This window comes from Bufo bufo, chromosome 5 (genome assembly GCF_905171765.1).
Source record: "Bufo bufo chromosome 5, aBufBuf1.1, whole genome shotgun sequence".
Lineage (NCBI taxonomy): Eukaryota > Metazoa > Chordata > Amphibia > Anura > Bufonidae > Bufo > Bufo bufo.
The window spans coordinates 201,967,473-201,990,363 of NC_053393.1; the positions used below are offsets into that span (position 1 = coordinate 201,967,473).

Below are 22,891 nucleotides of genomic sequence, written 5' to 3' on the forward strand. Positions count from 1 at the left end.
CCTTCATGGTCAAATAGCCCTTACTTTCAAAGTTTTCCCAATTTTTCGGCTGACTGACTGACCTTAATTTTTTAAAGTAATGATGGCCACTCATTTTTCTTTACTTAGCTGCTTTTTTCTTGCCATAATACAAATTCTAACAGTCTATTCAGTAGGACTATCAGCTGTGTATCCACCTGACTTCTCCTCAACGCAACTGATGGTCCCAACCCCATTTATAAGGCAAGAAATCCCACTTATTAAACCTGACAGGGCACACCTGTGAAGTGAAAACCATTTCAGGGGACTACCTCTTGAAGCTCATCAAGAGAATGCCAAGAGTGTGCAAAGCACTAATCAAAGCAAAAGGTGGCTACTTTGAAGAACCTAGAATATGACATATTTTCAGTTGTTTCACACTTGTTTGTTATGTATATAATTCCACATGTGTTAATTCATAGTTTTGATGCCTTCAGTGTGAATCTACAATTTTCATAGTCATGAAAATAAAGAAAACTCTTTGAATGAGAAGGTGTGTCCAAACTTTTGGTCTGTACTGTATGTAGAACAGAAGTTGGACCAGTCCTTGAGCCAGTTGGTGTCTGCCAAAGTGCACGGCAAGCCGACATTTGGAGCTCTAACTACGGCCAGGGACAATACATGTCTTTTACCGCCCACTGGGTGAATGTGGTTCCTGCACAGCCACACCAACAACTTGGCCAGGTGATGCCGCTTCCGCCTCCACGTTCCCACGCCGTTGGTCCTGCGACAATGTCCGCCTCTGCCTCCTCATCCTCCACCGTGTCCTCAGCCTCCACTGCGGGGACAATTTACAGTGCCCGTCCAGCATACCACATGTGTAGGGCACGGTGGTGTCAGGCTGTTCTGCACCTCGTTTGCCTGGGCGAACTTGAGTCACACAGGGGAGAAACTGCTCAGTGTCCTTCATCAACAATTCGAATCCTGGCTTTCTCCGCTAATACTCAAAATCGGAACCATGGTGACTGACAATGGGAAGAACATCGTGTTGGCTCTGCGTCAAGGAGGGCACATGGCACATGTGTTCAATCTGGTTGTAAAGCGGTTCCTGAAGACTTCCACCCATCTGCAAGACATCCTAAAAATGGACAGGAAACTTTGCATGCACTTTAGCCACTCGTACACCGCAAAGCACACCCTCCTTGAGCTGCAGTGGCAGAACAGCATCCCCCAACATAGGCTGATATGTGACGTTTCCACCCGTTGGGATTCCACCCTCCATATGTTGGACCGACTATACGAACAGAGAAAGGCCATAAACGATTTCTTTATGATCCAAGCGGAAAGGAGTACTCCCCTGTGTAACTTCGATGTCAGCCAGTGGCAGCTCATGCGTGACACCTGCCGTTTGCTCAGGTCCTTTGAGGAGGCCACGTTATTTGTCAGCCGCCAGGACTATGGGATGAACAACGTCATTCCCCTGCTTCATGTCCTGGAACAGATGCTGGTAAATCTGGCTGGTCAGGGGACAGGAGACGTGGCCTGTGGGGGCTGAACGGGAGGAGGAGGAGGACATTGGAGCACAAGCAATGTGTAGCGAAATGGGTGGTTTTTCTACACAGGTGACAGGAGAGGTGGAGCAGGAGCAGCCGGAGGAGCTACAGGGCGATGATGAAGAAGAGGCAGAGGACCCAGACACACCGTGGCAGTATACAGTGGAGATGGAGGCAGGGAGTCCCTCCGAGGCACTTGCACAAATGGCCCACTGCATGCTCACTTGCTTGCGTAGTGACAGCCGAATTGTCACCATTTGGCACAGGGATGACTTCTGGCTCTCCACCTTGTTGGACCCTCGCTAACGGTCCAAAATGGGGGCCTTTTTTACACCCGCTGAGAGGGAGGACAAACTGAACTACTATAGAGACATCCTATGTAGTCAGTTGGTCGCTGCAGAGTTTGCCCTGGAAAAGCTGTCCTGCCTGGTCAGTACTGTGGCATTAGAGCAGGTGTTTTAGTGTGGAAGGCGCCATAGTTACCCCAAAAAGAACTCGTCTGTCCACCCAAAATGTCGAGAGACTGACCTTTGTCAAGATGAATCAGGCGTGGATCAGCCAGAATTTCAACCCACCAATACTTGATGCATCAGACTAGATCATCCATTGTGCCACACCAACATTTTGACAAAAGAGACCGGTTTCTTCAGGCTACCTGCCTCAGCTACTATTCTGATGCTACCACCCGCCTGATGCCACACATCTGATGCCAAGTGCTCCTTCTTTCACCCACCATCTTCAGCTGGTACTGGTATTACCACCCACCTCCCCACTCTGTCACCGGGTGACTCTGTGGTCTCGTGATGCTGCTGCCACCTCCACACTATGTCACCTTGCCACTCTGTGGTCTCCTGATGCTGCTGCCACTTCGACACTATGTCACCTTGCCACTCTGTGGTCTCCTGATGCTGCTGCCACCTCCACAATATGACACCTTGCCACTCTGTGGTCTCCTGATGCTGCTGCTACCTTAACTTTATGTCACCTTGCCACTCTGTGGCCTCCTGATGCTGCTGCTACCAACTCCACACTGTCATTGTGCCACCCTTTGGCCTCCTTCTGATGCTGCTGCTGCCACCTCAACACTGTCATTGTGCCACTCTGTGGTCTCCTCATGCTGCTGCTGCTGCTGCCACCTCCACGCTGTCATTGTGCCACTCTGTGGCCTCCTCCTGATGCTGCTGCCACCACCTCCACAATCTGCCATTGTGCCACTCTGTGTCCTCCTGATGATGCAGCTGGCACCTCCACACTCTGTCATTGTGCCACTCTGTGGCCTCCTCCTGATGCTGCTGCCACCTCCAGACTCTGTCATTGGGCCACTCTTTGGTCTCCTCATGCTGCCTCCACCTCACCACTGTCATAGGGCCACTCTGTGGACTTCTCATGATGTTCCCACCCTCCTCACTTCATGACTGGGATACTATTTTGCCTTTCGGCCTGGCTGACATCCTCATTTATTTGACCCTTCTTCTGATCTGTTAAAAGGAAGGAAAAATAAGACGCACAACAGATCCTGTCTATGTAACAGCTATAAGGCCTGCATGACATGGTCCCTATTTTGCATCAGAATTGGCTTATGATTTGGTACCCAAAAGCAGGAGTAGGTACAAAACACATAAGACATGCAAATATTCCATTTAAGTGCCATCTCTGTTTTGGAACCACTCCTGTTTTTTTTGGCTTTAGCAATACTGTTGGATTACTGACCAAAAGCTGACCGAGTGAAGGCGGATGTTCCACAGACAGGATCTGTTTTTGGGGGTTATTGTTCTGACGGATCAGAGGAGGGGCAAAATAATCAGTGACGTCAACACAAACTTACTGCTGACACCCTTTCCACTCTGTCGGGTGGGTTCTACTTGTATAAGCTTTTAATAGAACAGGTTGTGTAGACATCTATGTGGAATCAGCTGCCGACGGTGTAAAAGGAGTGCGCTTCTTCTTGACGCTAACATTGACCTATAGGGCTGAGTTCACACTTGAGTTATTTGGTCAGTTTTGGCCCTGTGACTGCCCTAATAAGTGAAGTGTGCAGTGAAGTGTGCTTGTCATACTGACTCACAGTATTGTTTCACTACCACAGCAGACTCCCTATGCATGTTACTGCAAGGCACAGTGTTCTACACCAATATACAGGCTCTCTGCAGCCAGGAAATAGCCGTATTTTAATGCGATTTGCCACAAACATATTCAGATCAAACCAAATTTTTTCAAAAAATTCGGTGAACCGGCCGAATCAAATTTTTGAGAACTTCGCTCATCTCTAGTTGCCATGGTAGCAAACTAACTATTCTGTGTGGTAACATCATATCATGTAAATTCTATTTATAAATATGTCCTTCTTAGTGGAGGTCACATGATGGGAAGTGCATGCAGAGGTCATACTTCTAAAGCAACCCCAGAGCAAGCATGATATTTATATAACTGCAGCACTTAGAATGTTGTTTTACTTTAAAGTTAAGTTTTGCTGTAATTGTATACAAATATAATATGATTTTTTGTATTTTGACAGTATCCATAAACAAATATCCACCGCCAGAGCTGAAATCTAAATGTTCCAGTTTAAATAATAGCAGAAAAAAGAGATTGGTGTGAGTATTCATTTCTTTACTACGATTTTAAAAACTATTATACATTTATGGATGCTTGTGATGACTGTGAGGGCAGGCACAATACACTAAGATTGATCATGAAATACACAATATTTATCATTATGCAAGAAGTAAAATAACAATCCAATGATGAATGAGTACAATCCCAATAACAGTTATAGGGACAGTGCTGCTAACAAATTGTCTAAACTGTAGTATTGGGGAATATTTTAATGCCAAATCTATATAGTGTCTCTCCATGCCTGCTGAGTGGAGAACCTTTTATAGGTCCACCTTTTCTACTCGCCAATAGATCCTATCCTCTTATACAATATGAGGTCTCATAAACACACTGGTGCTGAAGCTGCATCACCCCCTCCTTTCTACAGGCAGGGAAAGGTGCACTACAGGATGCTGGAAGTTGAAGAAGATGCCATTTTCCACTAATAAAATACTTTTCAAAGTTTCATGCTTCAAGTAATCAAGTCTGACGCTAAATGTCAAAACACACATACATCACCATAGGGTTCTATGGAGTTCTAAGTTCTGTTCTGTAGAACATTGGGGGTTCATATCAGTGGCAGATCCAGAGCTTGGTCTCGGGAGGGGTACTTCCCCGGGCAATAGGAGATTATGGGGCCCCTGTGTCCCCGCCCACCCTCAAGCCACACCCACACACAGCCCCACCCATATATCACACCCATGCCTCTTACATCCAGTGACGTCTCCTTTGATGTAGATGTTCTCTTTCTTCATCTTCTCCATTCAGACCAGACAACCATGATGATTTCTTTCAGCCATCTCTCATCTCTGCAGAGTTTGACAGACAGACAGACATCTTAGTTTCCTATTTTTCCTCCCACCTTCTCAACATCCCATTATGCACCCCCAATACTGAGACGCTGTGCCCCCAAAACTATACTGTAGAAACAGATAAACCCCCTGAAAATACTAGTTACACACAGATAGAGCCCCCTTCAATAATTATTGGAACACAATGCCCTAAAAAATAACTGCACCCAGCAAATAGTGCCCCTGACACTAATAGTGTAACCATAATGTCCCCCAAAAATAACTGTGCTAAGCTGATACTGTGCCAGGGCGCCCCCACAGTAATAGTGCTCCCTAAAATCCCAACAATAGTAATAATTCTGTGCCAGAGTGCACTTAGTAGTAATAGTGCTCCTACAGTGTCCCCAACAGTAATTGTGTCCCAGAAGTAATAATGCTCCCATAGTCCCCCAGTTGTAATAAAGCCCCCTTATGTGCGCCAGTACAAAAAATGCTCCGTTGTGTGGCAGTAAAAAAAATCCTCTTAGTGCCCCCAGTAGAGTCAATGTCCCCAGAGTGCCCTCATGTGATCCAATGACCCATACTGTGTGCCACCACAATAAACACTTAGTGTCCCCAGTTGAGCTAAGGTGCCCATAGTGCCCCTATAATTTGTGCCAGTATAAAATACTCCTATATAGTGCCCCCATAGTGCTCCTCCCCATCCTATATAGTGCCCCCAGAAGATGCCCCCATAGTGCTCCTACCACATCCCCATAGTGCCGTTCATAATGTGGCAGTATAAAATGCCCCTATAGACTTCCCCACATAGATGCCCCCATAATGCTTCTCTACCCCCTTCCCCATAGTGGCACCAAAATGGGTGCCAGTATTAAATGCCCCTAAATAATGCCCCCATAGTGCTCTTTTCCTCCTTCTCCATAGTGCCCCCCCATAATGTGTCAGTATATAAAGCCCCATTAGATGCCCCCATAGTGCTCCTTCCCTCTCCTCTCCATAGTGCTCCCCCCATAATGTGCCAGTATATAGGGCCCCCATTAGATGCCCCCATAGTGCTCCTTCCCCCCTTCTGCATAATGCTCCCCCCATAATGCGCCAGTATATAGGGCCCCACCCCCCTTCTTGCTATACTGTACTAAAAATAATTAAAACAATAAACACTTTCTCCATGACACTGCGATGCGATGCAGGCCTCTTCCGGCCTGTGTCCCGCTCTGTACGGCTCAGGCGGCGCGATGACGTCATCGCGCAGCCTGCACCGGCCTCTGATAGGCTACAGGCACTAGGCCTGCAGCCTATCAGAGGAACGGGCAAGGGAGACGCCTCTCTCCTGCTCCTCCGCACCATTCATCTGTATCGCTGTCCTGAGGACGGCGATACAGATGAATATGGAGATGAGAGCTTCCACAATGGAAGCGCTCATCTCTCCCTGCAGCTGCCACCGCCGCCGGGCCCGGAATGTTCAGTCCACTGTCCGCCCCTGTCTCTCACTACATTCTCGGGGATGGGGGGGGGGGGCTGCAATTGCCCCGTTGCCCCCTCCCCCCTGGATCTGCCAATGGTTCATATCTTGAAGGCCATAAATAGACATTAAAATTCGGGCATATTACAATCATCTAAAAATGGTCTTAGATTTTAGAGATGATCAAATCAATTCTTAAAGGGGTTGTCCAGGCTTTTTCTATTGATGACCTTTCCGCAGAGTAGGTCATCAATATCAAATCGGCAGGGGTCACATGAAAATTGGCGGGGAAAACAACTGGGAAGAGGAAGATGGAGGAACACATGACTCTAGGAGTGAGAGGGCTTGCCCTGATTGGCTCAGGAGCTGACAGCCTGTGAGCCAATCAGGGACAGCATTTTGCCTGATCCTTCAATTGCATATTGACAGGTGTATCGTTAGCAGGCAATCTGATGATTACTGGATAGCCATGCTTTTAGACCCTCAATATCAAATTAAAGTGGGAGAATGTTTTAGGCTGCGTTCACATGGGCGAGTATTCCGCGCGGGTGCAATGCGGGAGGTGAACGCATTGCACCCGCACTGAATACCGACCCATTCATTTCTATGGGGCTGTTCACATGAGCGGTGATTTTCACGTATCACTTGTGCATTGCGTGAAAATCGCAGCATGCCATATATTCTGCGTTTTTCACGCAACGCAGGCCCCATAGAAGTGAATGGGGTTGCGTGAAAATCGCAAGCATCCGCAAGCAACTGGGGATGCGATTTTCACGCACGGTTGCTAGGAGAGGATCGGGATGGAGACCTGATCATTATTATTTTCCCTTATAACATGGTTATAAGGGAAAATAATAGCATTCTGAATACAGAATGCATAGTAAAATAGCGCTGGAGGGGTTAAAAAAATAAATAACAATAATTTAACTCACCTTAGTCCATCTTCTGTCTTTATCTGTGCTGTGAGGCATAGGACCTTTGATGACGTCACTCCGGTCATCACATGATCCATCACATGATCCATCACCATGGTAAAAGATCATGTGATGGATCAGGTGATAACCGAAGTGACGTCACCACAGGTCCTGTTGCTGCACAGCTAAGATGAAGACAGAAGAGATGCCGGGCTTCGCGATCAAGTGGATTAAGGTGAGTTAAATTATATATTATTTTTTTTTAACCCCTCCAGCACTATTTTACTATGCATTCTGTATTCAGAATGCTATTATTTTCCCTTATAACCATGTTATAAGGGAAAATAATTCAATCTACAGAACACCGATCCCAAGCCTGAACTTCTGTGAAGAAGTTCGGGTTTGGGTACCAAACATGCGCGATTTTTCTCACGCGAGTGCAAAACGCATTACAATGTTTTGCACTCGCGTGGAAAAATCGCGTGTGTTTCCGTAACGCACCCGCACCTTTTCCCGCAACGCCCGAGTGAACCCAGCCTTACTATTGCTGAAAGGGAGGACAAATTGCTGTTTTACCAGGATACACTTTGTACGCAGCCTGACTCAGCTTTCTGTGAGCAGACATGTGCCGCCCACATGTCTGAGCAGGATGCCCCTTCTCCATCCTCCGCTGTGTCACCCACCTCTGCCATCTCTGCCAAAAGAAGCAGAAACCACAGCAGCAGCACCTAGTTCAGTCTCATGAACATGATGGAGCAGTTTTTTCATGTGTCGCACTAGACTGACTAACTGAGATGTACCACCTAAACAAGCAGGTCAGTCCTACCTGGACTGTGGCCTTTCTCAGGTGCATACCATGTTCTCTGACCCCTCAGACTTTTGAGCAGTTAGATTAGAGTGGGCAGAACTGGTGTAGTTTGCCCTCGCTGTAATGTCTTGGTCAGCCTCCAGTGTCATCCCAGAGTTTTCGGCATGGCAGGTGGCGTGATTACACCCAAAAAGTCAAACTTGCCCTCCACCAGTGTGCAATACATCAATTTTTTTATATGAATGAGGCATGGATCCATAAGGATTTTCACACACCTCCGACTGAAGCTGATTAATAGATCTGCCATTGCTGATACTGGCTATTTATTGCTGACTCCATGATGCTACTCCTACTGTCTGCATGCCTACCACTATGTGCTGTATGTCTGCTGCTGCAAGCACTGCCATAGCTGCTACTCTTTCTACTGTCACTACCATTACCGCTCCAAGCCATCAGTACTACTACCCCTAAACAGCTGTACACACATATAATGCCTTTCTCACTCCATGTTGCGCTGCTACTGCTGCCTCTATTACCAATACACACCTTGGGCACTAACCTTTTCACATCCACACTGTACTGCTAAGGCTCCCCCAAAAAGGGAGAATTTTTAAGCCAGTGTTTCTTCCAACATTACCATTTGTAAAAATATATTTTAGGTAGAAGCCAATTTTCCTCACTTTAAGGGGGAAAACATTGCTTCCCGACTCCAATCAGGCAATCAGAATAACTCCCTGGATCAACGACCCCTCTCTAGTAGCTATAGCCTGTAATATTATTACACTCCAGAAATACATCCAGGCCCCTCTTGAACTCTTTCAGTGAACTCACCATCACCACCTCCTCAGGCAGAGAGTTCCATAGTCTCACTGCTCTTACCGTAAAGAATCCTCTTCTATGTTTGTGTACAAACCTTCTTTCCTCCAGACGCAGAGGATGTCCCCTCGTCACAGTCACAGTCCTGGGGATAAATAGATGATGGGATAGATCTCTCTACTGACCCCTGATATAATTATACATAGTTATTAGATCTCCCCTCAGTCGTCTTTTTTTCTAAAGTAAATAACCCTAATCAGTACTACTACCCCTAAACAGCTGTACACACATATAATGCCTTTCTCACTCCATGTTGCGCTGCTACTGCTGCCTCTATTACCAATACACACCTTGGGCACTAACCTTTTCACATCCACACTGTACTGCTGAGGCTCCCCCAAAAAGGGAGAATTTTTTAAGCCAGTGTTTCTTCCAACATTACCATTTGTAGGGACATGTAAAGGCAGTCATTCTGCTTCCATTTTGGCATCACTTCTGGATGCTTGTGCAGAACAAGCCACTATTTCTTCTGACAGTGTGTGTATATAAATACGGGCAGACGTCTGTCTCCATTAAGGCGTCATTTTTGGATGCTTATGCAGAACAAGTAACTGTTTTTTGTTAACACTTTTGTAGGTGTCCTAGTAGACCTCAGAGTGTCATATGCCAATTTTCAGGCAAATTGGAGCACTTTTTATTCAGGCCTGAAGTGAATTTTATTGACAGATTCAAACACAAAACAAAGTTCAAGAAGTTTTCTCATCTCTAAATAATGAACAGATAGATTGAACAGATAGATAATGTGTGTTTGCTTTGGTTACTCAGTCAAACAGCCCAGATAAGTGTTAAAGCCTTGGCTGTGAGCCCTGTGGTTAGGGGTGCACCTAGCCTTTCTGCTGTCTGAGGCGAAAACTAAAACGGCACCCCCCCCATGCCAATTTCTTAACCTAACCCCTTTGCAACAATGAAAGCGCTCATTGTCCATGGCCCTTCCGCTGCCCCCCTCATTGGTGGTGCACCGCTGCTTGTGATACATCCACACAAGCTAAGACAGAAAGGACAGAAAAAAGGGTTACTGAGCTTGAGCTAGCACATCTAAGCTCACTATAGCGGATTTCTCTGGCCATATACAACTGCTGACTACATCTCATAATTATTCCTGTGTTACTCCCTGCCACTAGTATACAAAGATTGCTCATGTGGATCATTCAGAGACCAAAGGAAGATTAATTTTTCATGGAATAAATTTGTCACATCTTGGGCTGTCCATGCAGTACAAACTGAAGTCTACTACAGCTATGAGATGGGATAGATTTCACCTATAATTTATACCAGTTTTCTGGTGCAAAATATGATAAATGCATCAGGTTTAAGAGACCTTGTCCCTTTCACTCAGCTCCACTCACTTTCTAAAGTGCAAGGAGCAATGTAAAATCCCCAAATGTCACACATTTGTGAGCAAAATGTCACTTAAAGGGGTTTTCCCATCACATACAATGGGGGCATATTGCTAGGATATGTCCCCATTACCTGACACCTCTGGGACCCACACCTACAATGAGAACGGAGCAGGGAAATAAATGGAGGGCGCATGCGCAGCTGCCTTCCATTTATTTCAATGGGGCCGCCAAAAATCGCCAAGCGCTGGCTTGGCTATTTCCGTCTGCCCCATAGAAATGAATGGGAGCAGCGGCCGCGCGTGCTTGGTGCGCTTTTATTTACTTGTATGGGAGCAACGGGGAGCAGCGCTTGGTGGTGGACAGCCACCACTCTCTCCCCGCTCCGTTCTCCATGTAGGTGCAGGTCCCAGAGGTGTCACCCGCACCTATCAGACAATATGCCACCACTGTATGTTATGGGAATACCCCTTTAAGCAAGAACTGGTGCACAGCTTTAATAAATCCCTATACATTTACACTCTCTAAATGTTCGACTATATTAATTAACTACATTAATAAATGTTTTCCTGAGTTTCTATTTGTGCTTTTATTACATGGGTAACTCACAGCATGAAACAGTTAGCCCCCACCAACAAGTCTAGTGGGAGGCCCAAAAATACAAGTGACAGCATTTCTGGAAAGCTACCTGCTTACATCTAAGAAAGTCCAACTGACAACAGATTCTACTTTTGCCGGTAAGAACAGTTTAAACGTATACACCATGCAGTATAAAAGGTATTAAGGTGTAGTACATTCCTCAGAAATTCTCAGTGTATATTAACCTTAAAGTAAATTGTTACCTTTTAGCACTGTGTGGTTGTAGGTCCAAACTTCAGTGCCGATTCATTTCTTACAGGGAGTCTGCCAGCAGTTTTACCATAGTAACATAGTTTGTAAGGCTGAAAACAGACATCTGTCCATCCAGTTCAGCCTGTGATCCTACAAGTTGATCCAGAGGAAGACCAAAAAATATATTTTAGGTAGAAGCCAATTTTCCTCACTTTAAGGGGGAAAACATTGCTTCCCGACTCCAATCAGGCAATCAGAATAACTCCCTGGATCAACGACCCCTCTCTAGTAGCTATAGCCTGTAATATTATTACACTCCAGAAATACATCCAGGCCCCTCTTGAACTCTTTCAGTGAACTCACCATCACCACCTCCTCAGGCAGAGAGTTCCATAGTCTCACTGCTCTTACCGTAAAGAATCCTCTTCTATGTTTGTGTACAAACCTTCTTTCCTCCAGACGCAGAGGATGTCCCCTCGTCACAGTCACAGTCCTGGGGATAAATAGATGATGGGATAGATCTCTCTACTGACCCCTGATATAATTATACATAGTTATTAGATCTCCCCTCAGTCGTCTTTTTTTCTAAAGTAAATAACCCTAATTTTGACAATCTTTCTGGGTATTGTAGTCCACTTATTCCAGTTATTACTTTAGTTGCCCTCCTCTGAACGTTCTCCAGCTCTGCCTTGTTCACAGGAGCCCAGAACTGTACACAATACTCAATTTGGTGCATTTACTAAGCATGTTGCGCCACAATTATGGTGTAAAATATGACAAAAAGAATGGCGTTTGATTTGCGCCAAATATATCAACTATTTGCTCCAGAATTTTCAACATAAAGAATGCATCACACCAGAAATGAGCCTCATATAAGCCTCATTTATCATCCTCTTCTCGGCAGAAATGGCTCAAATTGTTGCGGACAATTAAGTCAGCTTATGTGGTGGTGTTTTGTGTAAAAAGTTGCATTTATAGCATAAGTCGCATTCATAAAAAGAAAAACCAACTCGTTGTGGGAACAAGTGATAGGTAAGTATAAAAACAAAAAGTCGCAATTTGCCAGTGGAAATGTCGCAAATATGCTTCAAAAGTCACAAAATTGTTTCAAAAGTCGCAAGTGTGGTCTGGCAGAGTTGGCTGAAAAGCCCGCACATTATTGCCGGTGACATCACCGAGCTCACTGCTAGGCAGAAGCCTCCACCTAGCTTTACCCATGGAGAGCCTGGTACGTCACCGATCTCCACAAAAAAGCCTTTGTCCTGTGCGATTCATCGCAGTGCAATGGAGAGCATCGGAGCATGAAATGGGAGGCTGCCTGGGTGAAAATGGGGATATGTCCAGGTTCAGCTTTGAACCCTGACAACCCCTTTAATAAATGGAGTGCCTTAAAAATGAACTTTGAATGCTGTAACTTCACAGACTCTCTCCACTGTTGTGATTAACAACTGTAGCGTCAGGACAGGAGAATCCCTTTAATACGTTTTGTAGTAGTCAGAGCTCTATATTTCTGATATAAACACCACACTATTGTTTAGACAAGTGTTCGGGCTTCCTACACCTACCACTAGAGAAAGCACAAGAGCTTACTGCATTTTGTGTTATAATGAAACTGGCAAGTGTATAAACTATATGCATTATAGGAGTTGTCCAAGTTAAATCAAACTCATACAGCTCCTGTAAATGTGCTAAAATAACAGAAGCAGTGCTTAGACCTCTCTTCCCCTGAGACTTTCAGAACTGTGCTCTGTCCTCCCACTGTTAATGTCACTCCTGGCTGCAGTGGCGATGTTGTGTGCACACTGGTCATCATGCAGCAGTGACCTGTGTGTACGAAATGTTGCAGCTGCACCAGGAAAACAAACAGCAGTGGGGAAGACAAACCAAGTGGTAGGTGAGAAAAAGGATGAGTACAGTGCCTTGCAAAAGTATTCACCCCCTTGACTTTTTTCGTATTTTGGTGCCTCACAACCTGGAATTAACATGGATTGTTTGAGGATTTGCATCATTTAATTTACAGAACATGCCCACAACTTTGAATGGTTTTTTATTTTATTTTTTATTGTGAAGCAAACAACAAATAGGACAAAATAACAGAAAAAGGCAATGTGCATAACTATTCACCCTCCTAAAGTCAATACTTTGTAGAGCCACCTTTTGCGGCAATCTCAGCTCCAAGTCACTTTGGATAATTCTCTATGAGCAGTTGCCACATCTTACCACTGGGATTTTTGCCCATTACTCCTTGCAAGACTGCTCCAGCTCCTTTAAGGCTGGGTTCACACGAGCGTGTCCGGATTAGGTCCGGATGCGTCCCGGTGTGTTGCGGCAAAACCGCGCGAGTAGGAATGCAATTGCAGTCAGTTTTGACTGCGATTGCGTTCCGATGTTCAGTTTTTATCGTGCGTGTGCAATGTGTTTTGCACGCGCGTGATAAAAATCCGACTGTGGTACCCAGACCCGAACTTCTTCACAGAAGTTCAGGTTTGGGTTCGGTGTTGTGTAGATGTTATTATTTTCCCTTATAACATGGTTATAAGGGAAAATAATAGCATTCTGAAAACAGAATGCATAGTAAGTGATCAGTTGAGGGTTAAAAAAAATAAAAAAAATTAACTCACCTTCTCCGTTTGTTCGCGTAAGTCCCGGTCTCTTCTTTACTTCTCAAAAGATGAACTATGGGCTAAAGGACCTTTGGTGACGTCAGATCACATGCTCCAATCACAGGGTCCATCACCGCGGTGATGGACCCTGTGATTGGAGCATGTGATCTGACGTCACCAAAGGTCCTTTAGCCCATAGTTCATCTTTTTAAAGAACTAAAGACCGGGAGAACTACGCGAACAAGAGGACAAGGTGAGTTAATTTTTTTTATTTTTTAACCCTCAATTGATCACCTACTAAGCATTCTGTATTCAGAATGCTATTATTTTCCCTTATAACCATGTTATAAGGGAAAATAATACAGTGTATAGACTGTCACCTAGCAACCGTGCGTGAAAATCGCACCGCATCCGCACTTGCTTGCGGATGCATGCGATTTTCACGCAACCCCATTCACTTCTATGGGGCCTGCGTTGCGTGAAAAACGCAGAATATAGAGCATGCTGCGATTTTCACGCAACGCATAAGTGATGCGTGAAAATCATCGCTCATCTGAACAGCCCCATTGAAATGAATGGGTCCAGATTCAGTGCGGGTGCAATGCGTTCACCTACCGCATTGCACCCGCGCGGAAATCTCGCCCGTGTGAACGCAGCCTAAGTTGGATGGTTTGCACTGGTGAACAGCAATCTTTAAGTCTGACCACAGATTTTCTATTGGATTGAGATCTGGGCTTTTACTAGGCCATTCCAATACATTTACATGTTTCCCCTTAAACCACTCAAGTGCTGCTTTAGGAGTGTGTTTTGGGTCATTGTCCTGCTGGAAGGTGAACCTCCGTCCTAGCCTCAAATCACGCACAGAGTGGTACAGGTTTTGCTCAAGAATATCCCTGTATTTAGCACCATCCATCTTTCCCTCATGTCTGAACAGTTTCTCAGTTCCGGCTGCTGAAAAACATCCCCACATCATGATGCTGCCACCTCCATGTTTCACTGTGGGGATGGTGTTCTTTGGGTGATGTGATGTGTTGGGTTTGCGCCAGACATAGTGTTTTCTTTGATGGCCGAAAAGTAAAATTTTAGTCTCATCAGACCAGAGCACCTTCCTCTATACATTTTGGGAGTCTCCCACGTGCCTTTTCGCAAACTCACAACCATGGGCCCTGGAAATCTGTGAACTGAGTTCTGCCTCTGCTCTGCAGCTGCTGCACTGCAGGTGGCAGTCAGGGTGCTGGTGAAGGATGACCATAGACAGTACTGCCCAGAGGATGCCATCTCTGCTGTCCATATACCAGGCAGTATTGCCCCTTCAATCATATACCGCCTGCCCGCCTGGTCAGGGTGACCAGGCAGGCAGGCGGTATATGAAGGGATAATACTGGTGGTAGGCCTGGTATTCTGCAGACCATCTGCTTGTAAGTTACATATGACAAAAGCCTGGAAGCGTTCAGGTACAGAACACAACATTTCATTTGTTGGCGACAAAATGCAAATTAACATATTGCTGAATGCTGAGACTATAACAAAGGGGTGCAAAAATAATATCAAATTAATAGACATTCAAGTGAAATAAGAAGAATTGGTCTTCCCTTTTGTGGTGGCTTCCTATTTTAAAGTTTAGTCCCCGTACACAAACGGGGTTCCGTTCCACAATCTTATATCTGCAGTTAGGCTTCATACATGTGCCCGTTTCAATGTCAATAAAATTATGCCCCCCGGAAAAATTTCTGCGGACGCCCATGCTCACAACGTGCCTTTTTGTTTTTAGCTGAAAATAATTGCTTTCTTCTTGCCACTTTGCCATAAAGCCCAACTCTATTATTGTCCTCCTATGTACAGATACTCCAGCTCTCTGCAGCTCCCCCAGGGTTACCTTAGGTCTCTGTGCTGCCCCTCTGATTAATGCCCTCCTTGCCCGGTCCGTGAGTTTTGGTGGGTGGCCAACTCTTGGCAGGTTTGCTGTTGTGCCATGTTCTTTCCATTTGGTTATGATAGATTTGATGGTGCTTCTGGGGATCATCAAAGATTTGGATATTTTTTTATAACCCAACACTGACTTGTACTTCTCAACAAAATTGTCCCTTACTTGTTTGGAGAGTTCCTTGGTCTTCATGGCAGTGTTTGGTTAGTGATGCCTCTTGCTTAGGTGTTGCAGCCTCTGGGGCCTTTCAAAAAAGATCTGTATATGTAATGCCAGATCATGTGACACTTAGATTCCACACAGGTGGACATTATTTCACTAATTATGTGACTTCTAAAGGTAATTGGTTGCACCTAGGGCTTTTATGTATCAGCGGGGAGGGACTGGGAGGAGGAGCTGGGGGCCGGTGCGTTCACTGTGCTCCAGCCCCCAGCTCCAGTAGAGACTTATAACATGTGTAATTAAATGAATAATGATTCCTGCTGCCCCTCAGTAAGATAACTTTCAATATATTGTACTCACAGCCGGCTACTGTTATCGTAATGCAGGCGGCCGGGCAGACGAGCGGCAGCGTCACTGACTGACGTCACCTGCCTGGGCCGCCTGCTTCATTCATAAAGTAGGCGGCGCACGCACGTGACGTCAGTCAGTGACGCTGCCGCTCGTCTGCCCGGCCGCCTGCATTACGATAACAGTAGCCGGCTGTGAGTACAATATATTGAAAGTTATACTACTGAGGGGCAGCAGGAATCATTATTAATTTAATTACACATTTTATAACTGTACTGGAGCGGCAATGGGGGGTCTGTGGATGACACTGTTATGGGGTGGGGGGGTCTGTGGATGGCACTGTTATGGGGTGGGGGGGTCTGTGGATGGCACTGTTATGGGGTGGGGGGTCTGTGGATGGCACTGTTAAGGGGGGTCTGTGGATGGCACTGTTATGGGGTGGGGGGGGTCTGTGGATGGCACTGTTATGGGGTGGGGGGTTTGTGGATGGCACTGTTAAGGGGGGTCTGTGGATGGCACTGTTATGGGGTGGGGGGTCTGTGGATGGCACTGTTATGGGGTGGGGGGGTCTATGGATGGCACTGTTATGGGGTGGCGGGGGTCTGTGGATGGCACTGTTATGGGGTGGGGGGGTCTGTGGATGGCACTGTTATAGGATGGGGGGGTCTGTGGATGGCACTGTTATAGGATGGGGGGGGGGGTCTGTGGATGGCACTGTTATGGGGTGGGGGGGTCTGTGGATGGCACTGTTATAGGATGGGGGGGTCTGTGGATGGCACTGTTATAGGATGGGGGATCTGTGGATGCCATCCCCAGATCCTCCACCCCATAACAGTGCCATCCTCAGATCCCCCCATTAACAGTGCCATCCCCATCTGGGGGGTTTCTTTGCTGGGCTGGACTTTTATACCCCCCCCCCCCCAAATTTTACTTGCGATCCTAGGGTTGGGTAGAGGGGGCGGTCCTAGTGGTGGGTAGGAGGCGGTCTTAGGGGCGGGTAGGGGCGGTCCTAGGGTTGGGTAGGGGCGTGGCCAGGGGAGGGGGGGTGAGTTCCACCACCTTTTCTCTGAGAAAAAAAGCCCTGGTTGCACCAGAGCTTTTTATGGGCTTCCTAACAAAGGGGGTGAATACATACGCACATGCCATTTTTCTGTTTTCTATTTCTAAACAATAGTTTTATTTATATATTTTTCTCATTTCACTTCACCATCAAAGACTATTGTGTTCTGATTGATCACATAAAATTTAGATTAACAAAACATTGAACTTAAGGCTGTAATGTACCAAAATATGAAAAAAAGTCAATGGGGGTGAATACTTTTGCAAGGCACTGTATCTCTTATTTTATCACATGGGTACAGAGCTGCACAAGTTTTTATGTAACTCGGAAAATCCCTTTAATCCCCCACTAATCATCCCGAACAGTGTTCCTGCATGAAGAAAATGACAATACTGTTTGAACAATCACTGTTTGGGGGCTGTGTGACTGAGGGCTAGTTCTTAGGATGTCATTGGACTACAATTTTAAAGCTGATAATCTAATCTTTTAAACAAGACCAAGATCATGGCCCTAGCTCTAATACATTGCAAGTTACAGCACTTAGAAATGAGTCCCAGTGAAAGCTGTATATACCTACAGTTTTCATTCCCAAACGAATTTCTAATAGTTGTATGTCTCCATTTATATTACCTAGCATTGTGAACTTGGCCTTGTTTAAATGCTTAGCGTCACATCTGTAGGTGCTACCTAGGCCGACATATGAAATGTTAAAGTAGCTCTCCCCTACATCAACTGGCTGCGAAGTAGCCCCCCTCTTCAACTGGCTATGGAAATCTATTTTTTTAATGATTGCATTTAATTTATTTTGGGGTAAAAAAAAAAAAATTTCAGTTGGGCTTTATTAAAAACCTTTGACAGTTTTTGTGAACCATGCAGTTAAAAATATAAAAGCAGTCTTTTTGTACACTGTCCCTCCTGAGTTCTGTCAGCTGATAGCTCGTGTTAAGCCTTTTCTCTGATCTTCTGACCTCATAAACACTCATTATAACTAAACAGATAAGACTATGGTTTAAAAGGTATCTATCAGTTTATTTCTACCAAGAAAACTGGCTGACCTGAGACATGTGCACTTGGCAGCTGAAGACATCTGTGTCGGTCCCGTGTTCATATGTGCCGGAATTAAAGATAAAAATGATGTTTTAAGACATCCAAATGAATCTCTATATGCAAGGGGGGCATTGCCGTCATGCCTAGTGGATCAGATCTCTGCAACTACCGTGCCCTCTGCACTTTGATTGGCAGGGCCAGATATTAAAAAACACAAAACACCTCATCACACCTGGTCCTGTAAATCAAAGTAGATAGACTGCGGCAGTGGCACAGTACAGCCTCTGTTTGTAACAGCAATGCCCCTGTTCCTAGAGGCTCATTTGCATATATTGAAACATCATTTTTCTCTGCAATGTGGGCACATATGAACATGGGACCAACACAGATGCCTTCAGCTGCCAAGTGCAAATGCTACAGGTCAAATTCATGAATAAAGATCTGCTGACGGATGCCCTTTAAATGAACGTTTATGAGGTAGGGAGATTAGAGAAGGCTTTTCATGGGCCTTCAGCTAATGGAACTCAGGAGGGACAGTGTGCAAACAAATTAATTTTTAACCGCATGTATCACAAAAAGTGCTGAAGATTTTGAATGAAGACTGATTGAAATAGGGCTGCAATGATTAATCAAAGTTATCGATAATATTCGATAACGGGATTAGTTGTCAACGAATCCCGTTATCGAATAATCGGCCGATTCGTTGCTATGCGGGGCGGAAGCGGGCGGTCAGGGTCCTTAACCAGCAGTAACTTTTACTTCAACTTTAAATCAGCGCATCTTTACTAACTTACAATGAAGCTTCGGTAACAGGCAGAGCGGGCGGCGGCGTTACGTCACTTACTCACGTGACGCGCCTGCTCCGCCTGCTTCATTCATAAAGTGGGCGGAGCAGGCGTGTCACGTGAGTGAGTGACGTTACGCCACCTGCTCTGCCTGCTACTGGAGCTTCATTGTATTTGTAAGGTAATAAAGATCATAGAGCTGATTTAAAGTTCAAGTAAAAGTTACTGCCAGTTAAGGAATAGTCTGAATACTGATGTAGCCGGTGTATTGGGAGATCTGTGGATGGCACTGTTATGGAGGGGATCGGTGGATGGCACTGTTATGGGGAGGGGGATCTGTGCACTGCTATGGGGAGGGGGATCTGTGAATGGCACTGTTATGGAGGGGATCTGTGGATGGCACTGTTATGGAGGGGATCTGTGGATGGCACTGTTATGGGGAGGGGGATCTGTGCACTGCTATGGGGAGGGGGTCTGTGGATGGCACTGCTATGAGGAGGGGGATCTGTGGATGGTACTGTTATGGGGAGGGGGATCTGTGGATGATACTGTTATGGGGAGGGGATCTGTGGATGGCACTGTTATGGGGGAGATCTGTGGATGACACATATAGCATACAATGCTATATAGTGTCATCCATAGATCCCCCCATAGCAGTGTCATCCACTGATCCCCCTCCCCATAACAGTGCCATCCCCAGATCCCCCTCCCCATAACAGTGCCATCCACAGATCTCCCTCCCCATAGCAGTGCACAGATCCCCCTGCCCATAACAGTGCCATCCACAGATCCATTCCATAACAGTGCTATCCACAGATCCCCCTCCCATAGCAGTGCACAGATCCCCCTCCCCATAACAGTGCCATCCACAGATCCACTCCATAACAGTACCATCCACAGATCCCCCTCCCCATAATAGTGCCACCCACAGATCCCCCTCCCATAACAGTGCCATCCACAGATCCCCTCCATAACAGTGCCATCAAGAGATCCCCCCATAACAGTGCCATCCACAGATCCCCTCCATAACAGTGCCATCCACAGATCCCCCCATAACAGTGCCATCCACAGATCCCCCATAACAGTGTGTCATCCACAGATCCCCCATAACAGTGCCATCTACAGATCCCCTCCATAACAGTGCCATCCACAGATCCCCCCATAACAGTGCCATCCACAGATACCCTCTATAACAGTGCCATCCACAGATCCCCCATAACAGTGTCATCCACAGATCCCCCATAAGTGTGTCATCCACAGATCCCCCATAACAGTGTGTCATCCACAGATCCCCCATAACAGTGCCATTTACAGATCACCCCCATAATAGTGCCATCCACAGATCCCCCATAATAGTGTCATCCACAGATCCCCCATAACTTGTCTTTTTTACATTGTAATGCAAAATTTTAATAATTATGTAACTCCTAAATTTGTTTTAATATGGCCTTTGAACATAATTTTTCAAGTAAAATCATATAAACCCCTTTTTTTGTCATTTTGGTGTTTTTTCCCGATTAATCGATAAAGTTATCGACAACTAATCGATTATTCAAACAATCGTTAGCTGCAGCCCTAGATTGAAAAGATGATTTTTAGCCCAAAATTAGTAAAATGAAATCATAAAAAATTGCCCCAAAGGCGTCCATTGCCTGCATAACTTAATAAAATGCAATGTTTATTCCTCTGACATCTTCCACCATTTGCAAACTGTAATGGAAAAGTCCAGCTCACCTGCTATTTCTATCCTTGATTGTTATCCCCTCGTGCACGGAAACCATAGGTAAGACCTCGAATTTTGAAACAAGCAAAGATAAATCCAGCACCGGAGTATCTTTGAGTTGTTTGTTTCTTTATTGTCAGTGATAAAATATTCGCAGCATCAATAACGTCCTCTTGTTTCAACCAAAATCTACGCGTTTCGAACTTGGTAGTTCTTACTCATGACTTACAAGGAATGCCCAGACAACTAGATTCAGAAAGAATGGTTAGTACCTCCCATTCAAATGGGGGAGGAAAAGGAAAATCAGGTGTGAAATTTTAATAAGGCTGTTCTGGGCGTTGCTTGCATAGCTAGCCTTATTACATACAAAAGTCCAAAGACAGAAATGAAACAAAAACATTATAGTGCTCATAAAAGTTAGAAAAAAGACCGTGGGTATAAATCTGTGGAACGCCGAACCTCATTGTGTCCTATTTTCTATATATCATTCCATATATGCCATGTATCATTTTTTGGTTTTATATATAGACTGAATTGGGTCAACTCAGCTCTTGCTAAGTTTTTATGGATATTCAGACTGTGCGTTTTCTGCGGGACGGTTGTGTTCATTTTATTATCTTGTGTTTCCAGGCTTGGTACACAATGAGGTTCGGGCATCAGCCGTTCCACAGATTTATACCCACAGTCTTTTTTCAAACTTTTATGAGCACTATAATGTTTTTGTTTCATTTCTGTCTTTGGACTTTTGTATGTAATAAGGCTAGCTATGCAAGCAACGACCAGAACAGCCTAATTAAAATTTCACACCTGATTTTCCTTTTCCTCCCCCCATTTGAATGGGAGGTACTAACCATTCTTTATAAATCTAGTTGTCTGGGCATTCCTTGTAAGTCATGAGTAAGAACTACCAAGTTCAGAACGCCTAGATTTTGGTTGAAACAAGAGGCCGTTATTGATGCTGCGAATATTTTATCACTAACAATAAATAAAAATGAACAACTCAAAGATACTCCGGTGCTGGATTCATCTTTACTTGCTTCAATCTTCCACCCTTTCCAATACTATTTGTTAGATGACTGCTGTGCACTACTTATCATGCTATCTCCCTTCCCATCCACATGCGGTGTCAGAGCCAATAACCACATGCCCAGTGGCTTTCACATGCATATATGGAGAATAAGTGTAGAGCAATACAACATTCTCAGTCCAAATCATGATTATTCATCACCTTCTTTATTCTGTTTACAGGTAACAGAGGGACGGGCTGAGTTACCTGAAAACCTGATCTACTGTCTGATTCTACAATGCTCTTACAGTCCTCATCCAATCTATGAATGTTGGCAGCTGTTTCTCTTAATCCATTTGATCATTAATGGACAGTTATTTTAATGTGCACTAATACAATCTGTAAATCTAGGGTATGATGGGAAATATTACTGAATTCAAACGTGTTCTGTGGCAGATAAAGCACAAAATATACAATGACTATACGTGCAGCACCCCATAATCTACAACGCAATAAAAAAATGATGTTCACTTCAGGGAATCCTTTCTTAGATTCTTCTTTATAAGATCTTTGTTTGAGTGCTAAATCTGTCAGTACCATAGTCTTTGAAACGAGTGTGCAGGACTTTAGGCTAGTTTCATATCTCCGGCACGTAGATCCAGCCGCCTGATCTGGCAGACAATGCTGGGAATCGGTTGCACACAATCTGAGCGTGCAGCTGTTTGTGTCCAGCTGATTCTTCACATTTTTGCTGGAATGTGGCCGTATCTCCACTGGACCGCATTATACTTAATGGGGCCCAACAGGCATTCCCCGTTTGTATCTGGCAGTGCTGGATCCAGAGAATTCATGCCGTAAATGTGAAACTAGCCTTGGCTATCTTTGTTAGTTCCACAGACTTGGAATGGAGCAGCAGTGCACATGTTTATCTGCTTCTCCATTGAATGTGAGGACTTGGGGCCTCATTTTGGTGACTGGTAGAGGTATCAGCGGTCAGACCCACACCAATCTGGCTTTTATCACTTATCCGGTGAAGAGGTGATGACTTGATATAACTGGAGTACATCTTTAAAGGGGTTTTCTGGGATTACTATGGTTTTTAACAAAT

General features: G+C 45.1%; 1 protein-coding gene across 2 annotated transcripts in view; it reads left to right on the forward strand.

Annotated features, from left to right (window-relative positions):
- LOC121001130 (collagen alpha-6(VI) chain-like) overlaps positions 1–22,318 on the forward strand; it is a 353,819-nt gene extending 331,501 nt beyond the window's left edge. For both annotated transcript variants that reach the window (XM_040432059.1, XM_040432060.1), the window contains 4 exons: positions 4,027–4,105; positions 10,906–11,031; positions 22,026–22,108; positions 22,215–22,318. In XM_040432059.1, coding sequence (XP_040287993.1) covers positions 4,027–4,105; positions 10,906–10,996 — 170 coding nt within the window. In that variant the 3' untranslated portion in view covers positions 10,997–11,031; positions 22,026–22,108; positions 22,215–22,318. The remainder of the gene's footprint in view (positions 1–4,026; positions 4,106–10,905; positions 11,032–22,025; positions 22,109–22,214) is intronic.
- The last annotated feature ends 573 nt before the right edge of the window (positions 22,319–22,891 follow it).